Raw genomic sequence first — 16,932 nt, 5'->3', positions numbered from 1 at the left:
ACACCATGCTCGGAGATGCTTGCGTAAGTAGGAGAATGGGCTATATTGTGGCATTATATGTTTTTTTTTTGAACGAAGTCGAGTCAATGCCGGATATTAATAACGTGAAAATATGTCTGTGAAGTTTATCATAGCCCTTTTCAATAGTTGACGGTTTTTTCTACATACGCCGTGGATTTTCGAAGACACGTTCGGCAAGTGCAAAACAATTTCCTTTTTCAAACTCTATTAACATGCTCTCAGGCATATGAATTTAACGAGATTAAAGCCCTGTTCGATATTCTCTTTCGCGATTTCTGCGGGGGACGGGTATTATTAATATTTATTGTTGACCGACACCTAATCTCTGACTCTTTCTCTTCATCCAGCTTCCTTACTGCATTCTGATCATCCACATTTTATACCTTACTTCCCCTAAGCGGTTCCTTAGGAAGATCGCCAAAAGGTAGTCTGGGATATACATGTATGTTTTATATGCTAAATGAAACTACTAAAATAACTTGCTCTTATGTTCAAGAAATTGGCACGCAGAGCCAACCCTATAATATGTATTACCAATGAGGTCACAAATGCGAGTCACATATTTATTAGGCATGCCTCGAGTATAATATTAAAATTCTCAAAATGCGCGCTCCATCGCTCTGTCATTTCGACACCGAATACAGTGCTGATTCGGTAGAGTTCTGTCCGTTTAGCGATGCAGCAAGATATTTTGCCTGCTGCACCTATCAATTAAAGGATAATGAAGAAAGTGGCGATCCCGATGCACCAAAGAAACGAGTCGGGAAATTGCTTCTGTGCGAGGCAAAAGACCGCGGCGAGATGAAAATGTATTCATCACCTTAGATAGGTCTTAATAGCAACCGTGAATACTAAGTTTTTGTGACAATACATACTAGAGATCAGATACAGAGAATCGAAACAGCAGCCATACTGGATTCCAAATGGTAATACTTATCTTATGGCAGGCCGCCTTTTATCCCACACATGAATAAATATTGTGTAAAAAAGGTGCCATCAACCGATAGCCGGGCGCAAATTGCTTGCTCTTGCAGACGCGGCCGGACAACTTTCACTCTACGCCCTTGAGAGCGCCAAGGTATGGCCCGGCTAGCGAATTCCGACTCTGTATACCATTTTCTTAACCCTTTTTTTCCCAGCCCTGCCTGGACATGGTGTCCAGATATGAGGTATCCAATGACGGGAAACTCTGTTTATCGTTGGATTGGTCGAATCGTGTTCAACCGAGGCAAGTGCTCCTCCGAAGAAAAATGGCTGATCGATTAGACTAATTGAAGCATACATCCAGCACCGATCCTGACATCGTAGTCTCGCTTTCGTCGGGAGAGGCCTGCGTCGTGTCATTAGATAGCACGGTTGAATTTAGAGAGAAAGCGCGGTGGCATGCTCATGACTACGAGGCGTGGATTGCGGCATACGATTATTGGAACCCCAGTCTCATTTATACAGGTCTGTGCTATTTATGGGTGGACATGAGGTCAATCAATGGCTGAGGCCAATTCAAAGTTTCTAGGTGGAGACGACTGCAGGTTAAAGGGGTGGGATTTGAGGGCGCTGACCCAGCCTACGTTCGTGAGCAAGAGGTGATGAGCCATTAGTCACTATCATTTGTAACAGGGTTAACGTGTATCATGTAGACACGAGATGGGGGTGTGCAGTATTCAAAGCCACCCGCTTGAGGAGAACATCCTTGCTACCGGGAGGTGAGTTCATCCTGTTTCTCTTCAAATCCTCTCGCGCCCTCCTCGCTCACCTCCTTTTTATTTGTGAATAAGTTATGACGAGAACGTGTTGCTGTGGGACAGGCGCAACATGGCGCGCCCCCTCTGCCATTTCCACACGGGGGGCGGCGTATGGCGAATTAAGTGGCACCCCACAGACAAGGAGCGACTCCTGGTTGCAAGCATGCACGCGGGGTTCTTCGTGCTTCGGTGTGAACACGGTATCTATTGTGTGCGCTTGTTTTTGGTTAGCCTCATCTCATTTTGCGTATACTGGACAGGATACAAAGGCATGAGAGGAGAAACTGAGTTTCTAGAGCATCAGTCGCTTGCGTATGGTGTGGATTGGTGCTACGATCCGAGTACTAGCCTCATTGGTAGCTGCTCATTTTACGACCATTCTTTGCATCTATGGTAAGCCATCTTTTCCTCACGCTTCATCCATATTCACAAGGGATATTCACAAGGGAATTTGCTTGGTCCTGTAGGAGAGCGGACGAATGAGAGGCTGACGATTCATGTTTTTTGGGTGTGGAATAAAAAGGAAATTTCACTGTAGATGCTCTAAACATTGGTGGGGCTATACATCGAATGAAGACCCACAGGCGTGATTGCCTTGAGGGGGAAGAGGATGAGCTCGGGGGGAAAGAAAAGGGGAAATTTCGAAGATGTTTGACTATCATCGACAAATCTCAAAGGGGAGCGGATTATCGGGCGCCATCCGCTCGCATCCAGTCTTTGATAATCGAGATGCCCCTCATTGCCTATAAATAGGAAGCGATTTTTGGGAGGCATTTGATGGGGGTAAAACCTTTGCTAGGAGATGGGGCTTGAAAATGGGCCGCGGTGTCACAAGCCTGTAATTTTTTTGGAACCAGGCGTTCCCAATAGTGGGGAGAGAGCCTGAAATGGCCAAGACGGAAATAGAAGAGATTTTCCATGGCAGCAGAGCTTGGGCGGCTTCGCGAACGCGCTTTCATTAACCCCCAAAGTATAAATATAGAATGCATTACAAGCCCGATCTCTTGTCAAAACAAACACGCTTTCAAACTCAATCTCCAGTGTTGCCGGGGCTCTTTTCCCGAAAGCAAAGCTTATCCGAGCTTCTGGTACTTCAACCCGAAGACGAGCGCGAAAGATCCAGACACTCGATCCGTCCAGGATTCTGGCAAGCAAAGACCAGATATCTTGCATGCAGCTTACGCCTAGTTTAGAATAAAGACCCTGCTCTTTCCCCTCTCTCTGCGTGCGTCTGTGTGTAGCTGCTTGATCACGGTAAAGATCACCTTTTCTCCCTCCCCCGCTCCCTTGCTCTCCCTATCACACCTGAGAAACGGAAAAAGGGGGATATTATTATCTTGTTCTCTTTGTTTTTTTTTTTTTTTTTTTTTTTTTTTTTCCTTTGCTTGTACTATCTAACACCATCTTTTTGTCAAACAGTCCTCTTATGGCCCCTTTCTTCTGTGCCGAGAACCAATTAATATATAAGCAGTCCTTTCCTCATTACTACTCTTCGTGTTCAATGGCATTCCTGCAATTCCTCCCAAAACCTCGGGAACACTGTTTGAAACGAACCATAGCCTGCTGAATTCTATTTGTACCACTAAGGTGAGCTAGCATGGCCTCATTGGAGAAGCTCCTCACAAGGCTATGTCCACTTTTGTTTTATATGTTAGCTCCCTTTGTTTAATGAGAAGAACACCTTTTTTTTTAGCCCCTATTCTTCCACAATTATCTAAGATAAACAGAAGCTCTCATGTCGCACCCCAATAGCGAAGGTGCACCAAAGTTCAAAAACAACGTGGTTTCCATCCTTAGTATTGCCCGCACAAAGTAAGCTTTAACCATATCCAATCTCCGCGTCATAACATGCTTATCCCCCTCCAATCCCATGCCTAATGAAAGCCCAGCTCATGATCAATACGTCGTAAGTTCAAACACAGTTCCGTCGAGGGCAGCCGATACGCCGATGTTTGCCTACGCATTGCATGATTTTGCACCAGAACAGGATCCCTCCGCGGACTACCTCACTTTCCAGAGCGGTGAAAGGATTCAGGTGTTGCATCGAGATGAAAGTGGATGGTGGTATGGCGAATGCTTGGGACGACGTGGCTGGTTCCCAAGTAATTATACTGTGCAAGAAGAAAGCCTGTGCAGCAATGTAAGTTTATCCTCTATCCATCAAACCTAGCCTTCCGGCAAGTAAACCCGCCAATGCGTATCCCGACAATAGGATGAGAACCAACGCGTCGCGACGCTGAAGCCAAACGGATTAGAGAGCGACTCAGGAATGACCGCCGATAAAGAGGCTGAGAACGCTTTATACAAATCCTGTCAAAGCTGCTCGGGAACATCAATGCTGGACTTGCACGTCAGTAATATTTCATCCACCCTCTCCTCCCTCGATACTGCGGTACGGCTAGGTGTGGCTACTCGGATTCCCTCTTTGCTTCGTCAGATCATATGGGAGGTGCGGGCTCTGCTTGTGGCAGCAGGAGTCACAAAGAGCACCAGCGTCGTAATTGAGAAGTTTCCGCGATTGGGTGCGGAGCGAAGAATGGTGTTGGAAACCTTGTCCGCACTAAGCGTAAACTGTAGATCGGAAGAGCATCTTCCAGATAAGGCCGAGCATATCCGGATGTGTGGGCAGCAGCTTTTAGGAGCCGCCAGATCTTTCGTCGCCTTTGCACGCACCATTCCCCAAGGCTGGTTGGAGAGCAATGACGCAAGTTTGACTTCGCCCTGGAGCTCTAGCCCAAGAACTCTCTCACAAACCTCCTCCTCCACCTCGCTTCCCTCCACCGGGACATCTAACCAAGTGAAAGTGACACCGGAAGTGCTCACTTCTCACTACGACTCTATCGTGTCGAGGATCGCCCGTCTCGTGGGCTTCATGCAAAATGAATCGCCACCCCCAACTAAGCCAACGGCGGTGATGTTACTCAAAATCACGCAGGACGCAGTCTGCTTTGTGAAGGAGCTGCTCTCGGTGGTGGAGAGAATGCTTGAGCTACTGACTATGCGTGATACGTGTGTGATGCCGCTTTCATCCTCTGATGCCGAGAAAATAACATCTCCACAGATTCCCACGTCTATTGCCGGGCGGAAATATCGAATCATCGCCCTTTGTAACGCTAAGAGAAGGCTGTATATGACCACAAGCAATTTAGTTACTGCTGCTCGCGTTTTCTCGACAGGCGTTATTCGGGATAAACGCGTTCAAGATGAGAACTCTCCAAAGCCGGAAGAGTGGAGTTCTGAAGATGAAGACGACCGAACACATTTAACAGAGTGTTGCTCAGCTGTAGTACGCGCAACATGTGACCTCATCGCTATTGCAAATGAAAGCCTTGATTCCTACCATCAGCTGCTCTTTACTATATCGGAGGTGCCCTATCAAACCAACAACAACCCAGGGGTTTCTATGAAGCGTAGCAAGTTTACACTTAGCTTCCTGGAGCGCAAAGCTCTTTGCCTAAATTGTTTACGTGAGCAGTTTGCTAGTGAGATTGGGTTGGATGCAGACGCTACTGACGAGAAGAGAGAAGAAATCAGAGAATGGAGAAATCGGGATAAGAACACGATTGCCGATCTTAAGTGTGGTGCGCCCACGGGTTTATGCCAAGGGATGGATGAAAGTAGAACTTCCGCTGTCACGACACCTACGGCTGAAGCGATGGCTAATCCATATGCGACTATCACGTCTGCAATTTCGAACAGTACCTATCCATTCATTCATCCAGAAAATCTTGATGTTATTTCGACTCTCCGCCAATATTCCTGCGCTGAAGCTGATTCGAGCTTAATTCAGCCGCCAACGAAAGGTCCACGCCTGTCCTCTTTAGGAATAGAGATCCCCCCCCGGAATCAAAGTCTGGAGCTGCTGCAATCTCACCAAGAAAGGCCGAGCTCTTCTCCTTTCCGCAAGCGGGCTCCCATCTCCTGGCTAAACCCCCTCTCCTCTTCGCGCTCATCTTCTGTTGGCTCCTCGCGGGTCGTATCGTTTATTTCTTCCCAGAAATCTCCCACCATGACTCGCAAACAGCATCCTACGGGAACGCTCAAGCATCGGGCAAGCTCGCCGTCCATTTCCAAGGATCAAAAAGATAAGATTTGGTTTCTTAAGCCTGTATCCAACCCCGAGGAAATCCAATTTTCAGCCGATGGCCATGTCTATGCTGCGACCCTTGAGGCACTGGTTGAACGACTTACGACTCATGACGCCACGCCGGATGCACTCTACTTTAATGCATTCTTCCTTACGTTCCGGTTATTTTGCACCCCACTTGAGCTCTGTGAGCAACTTATGAATCGATTTCGATTGTCCCCGCCCAATAGATTAAATGATGAAGAGATGAGGGTATGGCGTCAAAGTGTGCAGATTCCCTTGCAGTTACGCGTATACAATGTAATTAAGGCCTGGCTCGAAACCTATTGGGAAACACAGGATCAAGTGGTGCTTAAATACTTGGAAGAGTGGGCAACCGCGCTGGATCAAATGGGGGTCCCCGCGTTGGCAGCGAACCGGATGTTGGAGTTGATCCACAATAAACGCTTACGAAAGTCGACGCGATTAGTACGGCCAAGATATGCCCAATCACACGACTACAAAGTGGTAGGGGAAGGCGCTGAAAAAGAGGCTGATGACGCTGAGGCGAAAATGGTGGATGTCGATGTACCTGTGCCTCAAATCTCCAAGCAACTTCTCTACACTCTTCGCAACGCTTTTGATCCTAGTTCGTGCCAGATAAACGTGACTAACTTTGATCCGCTGGAGATGGCACGCCAGCTCACGCTCTTCGAGAGTAGACTGTATCGACGCATTCAACCTTCCGAGCTCATCGCAAGGCATGCTAAGAAAGATATTGGCGAGGACAACATTAGGCAGATGGGCCATTTGAGTACACGAATGACCTCTTGGATCATCTCAACTGTTCTTCGGATGGGAGCGGATGCAAGGCGAAGGGCTTCCATAATTCGCTTCTGGATCAAAGTGGGAGAATATTGCATGAAACTCAGCAACTTCAGCACACTCATGTCCATCGTGTGTGCGTTGAACTCAACGACGATTACGCGCCTTCGACGCACTTGGGAATCTCTTTCCACAAAATCGAAGGTATCTTTCGAGTCACTTTGCAAGGCCATGGACCATAGCCGCAACTTTGCCACCTATCGTGCCAGGCTTAATTTACTCGCTGCGCCGTCGTTGCCATTTTTGGGCGTTTATTTGACGGATTTAATTTTCGTCAATGATGGAAATCCTTCGTTCCGAGTGTCCCCGTCGGGGAACAAGCGACTCATAAACTTCGACAAATATATGAAGGTCGCGCGCATAGTGTTGGATGTGCAGCGTTTCCAAATTCCTTATGCGTTGCAAGAGATTGAAGAAGTGCAGACATATCTGAAGACGATCCTCCTCGATTCTTCCGGAAAATGTCGCCTCGAAGATGCATCCGAACTATATGAATGGAGTTTGAGCGTGGAGCCACGAGAAGAGGAGAGAAATGGTGAAGACATCGGTGCCATTGCTGGAGCAAGTCGAAGTTTGAGTGACCTGTTAAGACTGAGTAGGAGCGAGAATTCGAGACATCGCAAACCTATACCTACCCTCTAGTATTTGTAATTTCCTTATATTTATTTGCTGAATGACTCTTTTAAAGATGGTACTATTAAAAAAAACCACTAATATTTGTATATATTGTTTGCCGCGCTCCTTTACTTTTAACATTTTCCTAGTTTTTTTATGCGACTATCTTATTTTAAATATCCCTTTTCTAACTTATATTCTACTCTCCATGTTATTTTATTACTTCGTGGCTAAACAGTATAATGTGTTTTGATTTGCCACCATTATAGCCAAGCCACAAAGCCAATATGAATTACAGTGTTGAGTACGAGTGATAATTCAACATAAATGCTCAGAACTGCAGCCTTAATTAGGCCTCTTAGGTACGCGGCACGGCCAACTACGTGCCTGCTTTGCCACCATCATCGTCCTATTTCCACGAGTCTTGCTCGTGATACCTCTACGCAACCATCCGACCCCGTTACCACCTCCGCCTTTTCTGAAATCTTCTCCGGAATCCTCTCTACCAACCAATATTTCCTTGAGCAACTTCACCATTCAGCACATCTGCCATGGTGGGCATCCATTGTAGCTGCAACTGTAATTCTCCGGAGTACCTTGACTTTCCCAATTGCTATCTCGCAACAAAAATATGTTGCGAGAATGAACGGCATTGCACCAGTAATAAAAAGTTGGACCGAAACGTTAAAGCACACAGTGACACGCGATGCAAAGAAGAGAGGCTTGACCTACGAGGAGTATGAATCGCTGCTACAAAAAGAGGTACATGCCAAATTTATAGAGCTTCTCTCTTAAACATAGCTGACTCCATCTAATCTAGTATCGCGAGAAGATAAAATCACTCTATCGGGCGCATAAGTGCGAGCCTTGGCGCGTTCTTCTGCTTCCCTGGGTACAGCTTCCTCTGTTTCTTTCCATGTCATTCACACTTCGCTCCATGACCTCTTTCCCTATCCCTTGGCTCCCACTTCCCACATCGCCAGTGGACGGCCTTCAAACAGGCGGAATTGCATGGTTTACAGACCTGACCCAGCCAGATCATACCTGGCTGCTACCGATGGCGATTGGGATAACCAATGTGATTAATGTCGAGTGGAATGCATGGCTAAAAAGAGAGGTAGATTTAACGAATCGACAGCGAATACTGCGCGGGCTTGCACGGGGGCTAGCCATTGTCTCGGCCCCGATCGCGACTCAACTTCCTACGGTGAATACAAATGGACCTATTTTACTCTCTTTGGGTCTCTTGTGTTTAAATGAAAATATAAACCTCATTTACTCACTTTTATTTTGCTCTTCTTTTCTGTAGGCACTCTGCCTGTATTGGTTGACGTCTAGTACTTTTAGCGTGGGTCAAAACATCGCATTCCGAGTCCCAGCATTTAGACGAATATTGGGGCTGTCAGCAATAAAATAATAGATGTGGAACATTGATTATATTTTAAGATGCAATATAGATTCACCTTTATTACCAGCAATGGCAATATGCCGCTCGGTTTACAACCAAAAAAATATCATTAGGAGAATATACAACGACCTCATTTTTTCTGTCGCCTACAAAAGCTATTTCAGTTTGAAACTGAATTTACGGATTTCATTTTAGAGAGGCTATTAAGAAAATAGCCTCCTTAACTGCTGGCAAAGTATAGATAATGCCGTTTCTTGTTCCTGATATGCGGGCATTTTACAATAATGGCAGAATGTCCCTACCAAAGGATCAAAACTCAAGGAAGGGTTACCAATTAGGTTGCGGATATCCGCTCCCTAGCCTTGTCTTGCGGTGAATTGGTTTTATTATTAAGTGTGAGCCTCAAAAGCAATGGTAGAAAATAGAAGCTCAATTATATTAACTAATATTGCCAATGTTAAAATGAGAAAACAAATTCATAGCTGAAAAAAAAAAAAATACTTATTAAAAAAAAAAAGAAAATATGAATGAAGTATAACTGGTTTGTGCGCATCTCTGCTCCCTATTGTGGAGATTAGTGAGCCAAGTTTGCACTGGAATGATTTTGGGCGCTTGATGCCCCGGTCGATTCCTTCAGAGCCATCAGCTGCTTGGAGCGGAATGCCTCATAGTGAATTTGGGCTGTGGTTTCAATAAGATCTTGGAGGTGTGTCCTATTAAAGTAAAGATGTGAGAAATCTAGCTCTACTCTAGCTGGTTCTCTTATCTCCTTACCTTGTCAAGAAATTGCGCAAATGTACAAACTCGCAATGGTTTTCATCCTCCACTATTGCCAAACAATATGAGTTATCAGTTCACCAGTCAATGTTTAGGGGGGAAAGGCGATCGTCACCATTGATAACACCCCATCGCGTCTTCCGACCACGGACAGACAGACCATTAATTTCCACACTTTTCTCTGAGCCTACTACGGCAAAAGGAATGATTTCCTGCAAATAGATTTTATATTAGAAAAATCGATATTTGATGGCGTATAGACAAATTGACTACCTTGATGCTTTCATTCAGCGCTATTTCCTGTTCTTCATCCTCGTCGCTCTCATAGGGATAGAGTCTAATATTGTGGAAGGCCATTTCTTGCTTGATCTATAATCGAATGGAATCCCAATTAGTGGACTGTGCACCGAGCGAAAGGAAGCAAGAATTACCCTCTTCTTAAAAGCAATCCGCTCTTCCATTGTGAGGGAATCGGCCTTGGCAATTACCGGTACGACGTTCACAACGTCAGTCAATTTCTTTAGCACGACAATATCTATAGGCTTCAGGGAGTGTCCGGTGGGCGAAATAAAGAAGAGGCAGCAATGGATTCGAGTGTCTTGGATGTAGCGATCGCGCTGGGCAGTGAGTTCCTTACGAAGATAGGCAGAGTGTTGGTCTTTTATGTATTTAATTATAGGTTCCCAGCTAATCAATTGAATCAAAGCCATGTTAATAAAGAAGTTAGCCCATGAAATTGGAGGACGGCTTTACCAGTTTTCATTATTAATTTGATCTCCATATCCAGGTGTATCCACGATATTCAACTTGAGTCGAACACCGTTTTCCTCGATAACTAAGGGCATAAAAAGCAAAAGCAAAAGCAAAAGCGCAAGAATAAATTATATGATTTTTTTTCTAGTATAACCAAGGACCATACCGTGTGAGACAACTTGAATTTCAGTAGTTTGCCTAGGTGGCTCATCAGCTGCGATGCGTCCTTTACTGTCAATGAGATGAGCTGCGAAAATTGTGTTCACAAGTGTAGATTTTCCCAATCCGGATTGACCTAAAAAAATATACGTCGCATTAACAGAATTCTTTGATGCTATCCCAGGCCGACATCAGGATCTCCTTAACTTACCGCATACCATGACATTGAACTGAAATCCACGTTTTAAGAGTTTCTTTTCAATTTGACTGGTGATGGTGTCGAAACCGACATAGCCGTTTAAAGTAAGCTATTAAGATTGTAGATGCAAAAGAGATTACAATTTAATACAATATACATATCAAAAAGTGAGGAGAGCGGGGGAGGATATCGAGGGGATCGAATAGCCCATAGTCCCAATTAAAAATTTTGACTTACCTTCGAGAGTTCAGTGGACATCATCGTTTGAATATCCCCACAGAAATCCAAAGGGTTGTATTTGATGATGTAAATCTAAGAGAGATGTGCCCCACAGCAAGCAGGGCAGGTCAGAAAATAAGCGATATGAAGAAATAGCGTTGATAGCAGAGAAACCTTTGGACTCGAATTTTCTCCTCAATGTTTCGGACTTTAAAAGGAAATGCTGTCGAGGGCAGTTCACCAATGGAATTCCAAAGACGCGTTAGAAATTTATTCTTACGTGTTTTGAAAAAACCTACCTTTATTGAATTAAAACGGATATCTAATCGACAAGTTCGTGGAGCTACAACAGACGAAATGGACACGGACGGAGACAGTAGCCTTGAGCTCAGGTTGGTGAAACTGAGAGCCGTACATTAGGTTTGTTTTGGTTTGGTAACTTCTCTATCCATTAGCTATTTTGAGCCTTCCACCCCATACCAAGCCAAGGTGGGGAATGCGTCTTTTTACAGCGATATGACGAGCCCGTAAGTGTCGCTCCAATTAGTTTCAGCTAGACTTGCAAGAGTTCTTTTCATGGCAATTAACCTGTTTCATTTAGTGATTTTTGCTCTGGCGATAACTTGTCGGCCACTGGTGACTATATTAACCATCAGCTCGCGACACGCGGTTTTCCGTCTCCCCTTAATTTTTTGAATCCGACAAAAGAGGGATCAGCTCGCATAATTAACTGTTTATTTTCATTATTGAACAAGCAACAGGTAAGTTGAAAGGCATTGTAATGGTAAATGATACCATAACGTTCATTAACGGAGGTTTAATTTTATTTAATGAAATTGGGATTAGAGAGACAGTGAACAAAAGGAAGAGGTGTCAGACAATTTGCGCAGGCTTCAGAGTGAACATGAAGTGCTGCAATCAAATCACGTACGTATAAGTTCCTCTCCCTGAAACTGGATAGTTTTTTATTTTAGTTCAAACATAACTGTAAATATTACATATTAGAATGGACTAAAAGTTAAATTAGAGCAAGCTGAGCGCGAAGCAGCCATGCTCAGAGCGAGATTAGAGTAAGTACTGTGGGGGAGACTTTCTATAGCTGCCAATTTTAATTGGATCCATTTTGCTTAAAGAAATGCCGAGAAGGCCCATAAAGCGGAGGTAGAGAAGCACAAGGTGACCAAACAAGAGTTATTGGCAGCGAAATCAAATTTGCAATTCGCAAAGACTCAATTTGCGGTAATTACAAACGTTAACTTGGCTATATGAGAAATGACTTAAAGATGTGTTCTAGCATGAACTCCGAAAACGCGAGCTCAACTTCAACAAGCTGAAAGACCGAGTGCAAAAGCTAACCAACGAAAAATATAAAGCGAGCAAAATCACGATCACACTAGCAAACCCTGCATCTCGTCCCACTGTGCGACGTCAGGCCGGAGAAGAGGTTTGCAGCCTTGTTATCTCTCCTCTTCCAATCACACACTCACAACTTCCATCTTCTTAGAGCTATGATTTACACAATGAAGCGTTGGAAGCCCTTAGTGAGCGTGAAAACGTCCTCATTGATGAGAATGATATCTTGCGCAATTTGTTGTTGGAGTTATACCAGGAAATTGAGATATTGCTTCGTGGAGAAGCGGCGAAGGAAGGACGAATTCTTGAGAAATTGGAGCCGGCAGAAGATTCTCTCGTAAGCACGCTCTAGCACTAACATTTCCTTGGAGTAATAGTCTAAATTTGTCTGGTTAAAGGGAAAAAAGATGGAAGCATCACGGCTTTTCAAGTTGCCAATTCATATGGCCGGGACACGGATGGAAGAAAGGGTGAGGGAATTGTTGTCTACGCTTAGGGAAGAGTGGAATCATCGCCCCTCCTCTGACCCTGTAGTCGACCCTGCGGAATTGGAAAGGAAAGATCAGGAGATCGCAGAATATTTGGAGGAAGCACGCCAGCTGAGCGCTGAACTTGGCAAGTATTTGTTTTTCTCAATTGCCCAGATTGCAAAATAGTTGACGACGCGCTATCTTGATGCAGATCAACTCAAGTATGTTGCTGAAGAGCGCAAAAAAGTGATCGATCACTTTATGGAAGGTAAATTCTTCGATGAAGCAGCGGAGAAGCATCTCAACTCTTCGACGAATGAGATCACAATGGTCGAGTATGACGAGCAAAAGTCAGAGCTGGAGCGTGCTCGTGTGCAGTTACAGGCTGAGCGCAGAAAGTTCACGGAAGAGACTATTCGAATGGCCAAAGAGCGGGCGGCCATGAGAGCCGAGCGCGAAGCCTTGGAGGAGGAAAAGCGGGCACTTAAGACGCAGTTACTCTTGAAAAGTTTGCCAGATACCCCTGAGTATGAATTTCTTGCTGAGGAGGGGGAATGGCTTTTATATTGAATTGAATTGGATTGATTTTTCTATTAGTTTCCTGAAAAAATCGTCTACGCCCAGCGCCAAAATTACACCCCGTACTCCCCATCGACTTGCCACATCTACTGCAGACTTTTCTCCTCTCGACATACCCACTCCCCTTCGCGAAAGCTCAGCAAATATCCCGCGTAAGCGACCCACCCTCCTCGGCGAAGATGAAGAAGAAAAAGGCGAGAAGAATAAATTACACAGTACACCGCGAATTAGCTCCACCACCAATACGACTGGAGGTCAGAGGGATCGGAAAGCGACACCCGGTTTGGCACTGAAGCCAATTCTGAAGAGGAGTGGAGCTGAGAACATGGCTGAAGCCAACCCTCCGCCAGTGGAAGGGGGAGTGGTACGAAGACGAAGTACACGGATTGCAGCAATTCAGAGGAGAAATATCCACTAAGGTCTTCCATAGATAGCAGCTTTTTCTTATTTTTCAATATTAATTATATTTGCGGTTTATCTTTCTTTGTAACATCTTTCGTTTTTTTGTTTGCAGTATTTGATAATTTTATTTACTAATAGCCAAGAAATGTTTTGGACGTGAGAATACCGGTTTAAGGGCATTGAGTAATATGCTGCTCTTATTTTGAGGGTTAATTTGACACCCGAGACAGGAACAGGATCGGAGAATGGAGAATTCCATTTCAAAATGAAATGAAGCACCGGTAAACATGTTCATTATAGCTAATGGCTGTGATTTTATACATCGTTTAATATCGCAGATTCAGAGCACAGACAAAGCCAGTGTTTCAGCGACCCATTGAGGCTGCGGTCGGTCTACCTATTTTTTTTTTTTGGCTCGGAAAGTAAGTTGCCTCACTTGGGCTAGAATTTCTATCTCCCAGGCTGGTAATAAACTGCTTGTCTGAAGAGCAGGGGAGGGGGCTCCTCCTTCTCTTTAGCAGAAGGATAAGAGAGTGTTTGGACATGTGACTCTGTAAAGTAGCCTCATGTAATATGCAGCTAAAAGAGACAGTAATCAAACAGGGTGTCATTGCTGTAGTTATTATTAGCAGTCATTAAAAATAGCTATGTAGGAAAAACGAATTTCCCATAGCGAGTTTTAGACTCGACATTCAAGCAGGAATCTGGATACAAGGCATTTTCCCTCTTTCCCCGCCAAACTTAATAATTCATATATTTCACTTACTCCTCTCTGAGCAAAATTCGGAGAATAAAATGAAAAATTTTGGTCGAGAGAGCTTTATCTCCTTTGGTTCTGGGCGAAACTATTGTGCTTCAATAGGGCTAATTGTTTCTGCCTCACGGGTAGTTGTCCATCTAATCTCCTATTGGTTTTCTTTCGATCATTTTGGAATTTTCATCTCGAATCTATCCTTCCCTCATTCGCTGTACATCCAACCTCAACAGACAATACTATGGTCAGGGACGTTGAATTACGGGCTCTGCAGCTTACCCCCTTTCCACCCGTCATCAACGGAGACATTACGGACACCAGCACCCCCCCTACCCCCTATGCCTCCGACTCGGACACCGCTTCACGTCCAAAAATCGATCGACATCATTCCTCTCCTCCGGATGGAAAAAACCTCCCAGGCAGCGCCACTCGAAAACCGCATTCCCGCCACAAGAGGCGCCCCGTATCGTTCCACGCACGCACCTCACGCCTCGACTCGGTCAACATTCACTCCCAGGAGCAGGAGTTCCGTGGATTTTTCACCCTTTTCTGGCTTGCCATGGCTTTTTATGTCATTCTCACGGTAGTGGAGAATCTTGAGAAGCGCGGAACCATTATATCGCTTGGATTGTTTTCGATCTTTTCGCAGGATGCTCTTGCGCTTATGGCGTCCGACCTGGTCATGGTGGTGTTGACTGGCTTCGGAGTCATTTTACAGAAATGTGTTGCCGCCCGATGGATTGGTGGAGGCGCTGCCAATGCTGTTCAGCATTTGTATCAGGCCGCATTTTTGAGCGCCGCTATCTATTGGACTTTCTGGAGGTAACGGCCTGATGTTTTGTTTTTCTCCCAAGATATATGCTCTCCTCTCTTACGCTCACACTCTTATACAATATCTCAGAGATTGGCCCTGGGTCCAGTCCGGCTTCTTCGTGCTCCATACCCTCGTCATGCTAATGAAGCTCCACTCCTATTGTGCCCGAAATAATGAACTTGCTGCGCATCACCTACATTTTGAGGCACTGGAGAAGGAATTAGACGAACTTACCGCCAAGCTCAAGAAACTGGAAGACATACCGCACGATGAGCGTCACACCTTGGAGTGCCATGTCGAGCATATTCGAAATGAGCTAAAAGAGTTGGACCATGAGCTATGCCCGGGGAAAATGCGGTATCCCAACAACCTTACGTGGGCGAATTATATTGAATATTTGTTTGTGCCTACTCTAGTGTATGAATTGGAGTACCCACGCACAGAAAGGTAAATATGAAGGGGAATCGCCATTCATACGTGCATTTCTTTTTGACACCGGTGGACTATAGAGTCCGTCCTTGGTATGTTTTCGAGAAAACAGTGGCTACGCTTGGGACCTTTCTACTTTTGTATCTGACGGCCGAGCACTACATTATTCCCGTGCTGCAGGACGTGAACTTGTCCATGTTCCGGATGTTGCTGCAGCTCCTCTTCCCATTTATGATCGGTAAGCATCAGAGTCGTATGCTCTTGAGAGTCGGATGGATCGTTGCTCACCTTGCTAACTAACTAGGTTATTTGCTTATCTTCTACATCATTTTCGAGTGCATATGCAACTTGTTTGCAGAACTAAGCTGGTATTTATCACACCGTTGTACAGCATTTTCGCTCCCCCCTCGTCACACTAACCTTTTTTTCTTTTCCCGCTAGCTTTGCCGATCGAAATTTTTATGATGATTTCTGGAACAGCACGTCTTGGGACGAATTCGCCAGGAAATGGAATAAGGTAAGCTTGTAGAACGAAGACCTCACCCTGGGAGTCCCAAGGACGTAACATTGTTTACACGCCCAATAGCCTGTGCATCGCTTCCTCCTTCGTCATGTTTACCACTCAAGTGTAGAGGCATACAACCTCTCCAAAATTAACGCTACCCTGCTCACTTTTCTCCTCTCCTCATGTCTTCACGAACTTGTTATGATTGTGGTATCTCGTCGCTTCCGGATGCTTCTGTTCTTCCTGCAGATGTTGCAAGTTCCTCTCATGTTTCTTTCACGGGTGCCGGTCGTTCGGCAGCGAAAGATTCTCGGGAATGTTGTGTTTTGGATAGGAATGCTTACCGGCCCTCCTCTGCTTGGCATCGTGTACTCGCGTGAGGCCTTCAAGAGTGCCGCGGTGGATGCACCAGATACAGACAACATTGCTTTGATCTGAAAGGAAAGAGAGCCAAAAACAACCTATTTAAATATCAAGTATAGACCTCCCCCGCCTTCATCTCTTAAATTATATCTCATGCATTGCGTTCAATTTGTTGCTGTTTTATTTCAATTGTGTCCTGCCTTTCTTCCCATGATTTCCTGCACCCCCCCCCCCTCTCTTTTTTCCGCCCGAATGTAACCTCGTATATACATATACATATATATATATTATATTCCATTCGTATTTGCGGAATGTGTCTTTGTTAGGTATATAGTATTCGCATGTTTGACTACTTGCTATTTTTCAAATAACTGGTGCCCCCTCCAAGATGAAACCTAACCTAGTGTAACGTCTTAGAA

General features: G+C 45.0%; 6 protein-coding genes across 6 annotated transcripts; 5 read left to right on the top strand and 1 right to left on the bottom strand.

Moving 5' to 3' along the window:
• Window positions 1-624: 624 nt before the first annotated feature.
• VTP21DRAFT_9401 (uncharacterized protein) lies at window positions 625-2,246 on the top strand (the record flags this gene model as incomplete). The annotated part of the gene is made up of 10 exons (XM_069400354.1): window positions 625-830; window positions 900-947; window positions 1,012-1,099; window positions 1,161-1,249; window positions 1,310-1,470; window positions 1,535-1,604; window positions 1,659-1,724; window positions 1,797-1,963; window positions 2,024-2,156; window positions 2,231-2,246. The coding sequence occupies 10 exons, from the start codon at window positions 625-627 to the stop codon at window positions 2,244-2,246; spliced, it is 1,044 nt and encodes a 347-aa protein (XP_069254288.1).
• A 1,252-nt stretch (window positions 2,247-3,498) lies between these two features.
• Window positions 3,499-7,356, top strand: VTP21DRAFT_9400 (uncharacterized protein; the record flags this gene model as incomplete). The annotated part of the gene is made up of 3 exons (XM_069400353.1): window positions 3,499-3,575; window positions 3,648-3,903; window positions 3,976-7,356. 3 exons carry the CDS (start codon window positions 3,499-3,501, stop codon window positions 7,354-7,356), a joined length of 3,714 nt encoding a protein of 1,237 aa, XP_069254287.1.
• A 300-nt stretch (window positions 7,357-7,656) lies between these two features.
• Window positions 7,657-8,746, top strand: VTP21DRAFT_9399 (uncharacterized protein; the record flags this gene model as incomplete). The annotated part of the gene is made up of 3 exons (XM_069400350.1): window positions 7,657-8,091; window positions 8,150-8,536; window positions 8,639-8,746. The coding sequence occupies 3 exons, from the start codon at window positions 7,657-7,659 to the stop codon at window positions 8,744-8,746; spliced, it is 930 nt and encodes a 309-aa protein (XP_069254286.1).
• Window positions 8,747-9,311: 565 nt separating this feature from the next.
• VTP21DRAFT_9398 (uncharacterized protein) lies at window positions 9,312-10,886 on the bottom strand (the record flags this gene model as incomplete). Its single annotated transcript, XM_069400349.1, has 9 exons — window positions 9,312-9,450; window positions 9,512-9,563; window positions 9,630-9,726; window positions 9,788-9,883; window positions 9,946-10,201; window positions 10,268-10,349; window positions 10,434-10,562; window positions 10,638-10,734; window positions 10,863-10,886. The coding sequence occupies 9 exons, from the start codon at window positions 10,884-10,886 to the stop codon at window positions 9,312-9,314; spliced, it is 972 nt and encodes a 323-aa protein (XP_069254285.1).
• Window positions 10,887-11,201: 315 nt separating this feature from the next.
• VTP21DRAFT_9397 (uncharacterized protein) lies at window positions 11,202-13,664 on the top strand (the record flags this gene model as incomplete). The annotated part of the gene is made up of 11 exons (XM_069400348.1): window positions 11,202-11,236; window positions 11,300-11,371; window positions 11,446-11,605; window positions 11,691-11,771; window positions 11,850-11,914; window positions 11,978-12,083; window positions 12,139-12,288; window positions 12,349-12,534; window positions 12,596-12,812; window positions 12,879-13,194; window positions 13,265-13,664. 11 exons carry the CDS (start codon window positions 11,202-11,204, stop codon window positions 13,662-13,664), a joined length of 1,788 nt encoding a protein of 595 aa, XP_069254284.1.
• A 979-nt stretch (window positions 13,665-14,643) lies between these two features.
• VTP21DRAFT_9396 (uncharacterized protein) lies at window positions 14,644-16,588 on the top strand (the record flags this gene model as incomplete). Its single annotated transcript, XM_069400347.1, has 6 exons — window positions 14,644-15,224; window positions 15,304-15,663; window positions 15,726-15,883; window positions 15,950-16,013; window positions 16,087-16,162; window positions 16,232-16,588. 6 exons carry the CDS (start codon window positions 14,644-14,646, stop codon window positions 16,586-16,588), a joined length of 1,596 nt encoding a protein of 531 aa, XP_069254283.1.
• Window positions 16,589-16,932: the final 344 nt, after the last annotated feature.

Source organism: Calcarisporiella thermophila, assembly GCF_041956535.1.
Source record: "Calcarisporiella thermophila strain CBS 279.70 unplaced genomic scaffold VTP21scaffold_5, whole genome shotgun sequence".
NCBI classification, from domain to species: Eukaryota; Fungi; Calcarisporiellomycota; class Calcarisporiellomycetes; order Calcarisporiellales; family Calcarisporiellaceae; genus Calcarisporiella; species Calcarisporiella thermophila.
The sequence above is the reverse complement of the archived record's forward strand: the minus strand, read 5'-3'. Positions and strand labels throughout refer to the sequence as shown.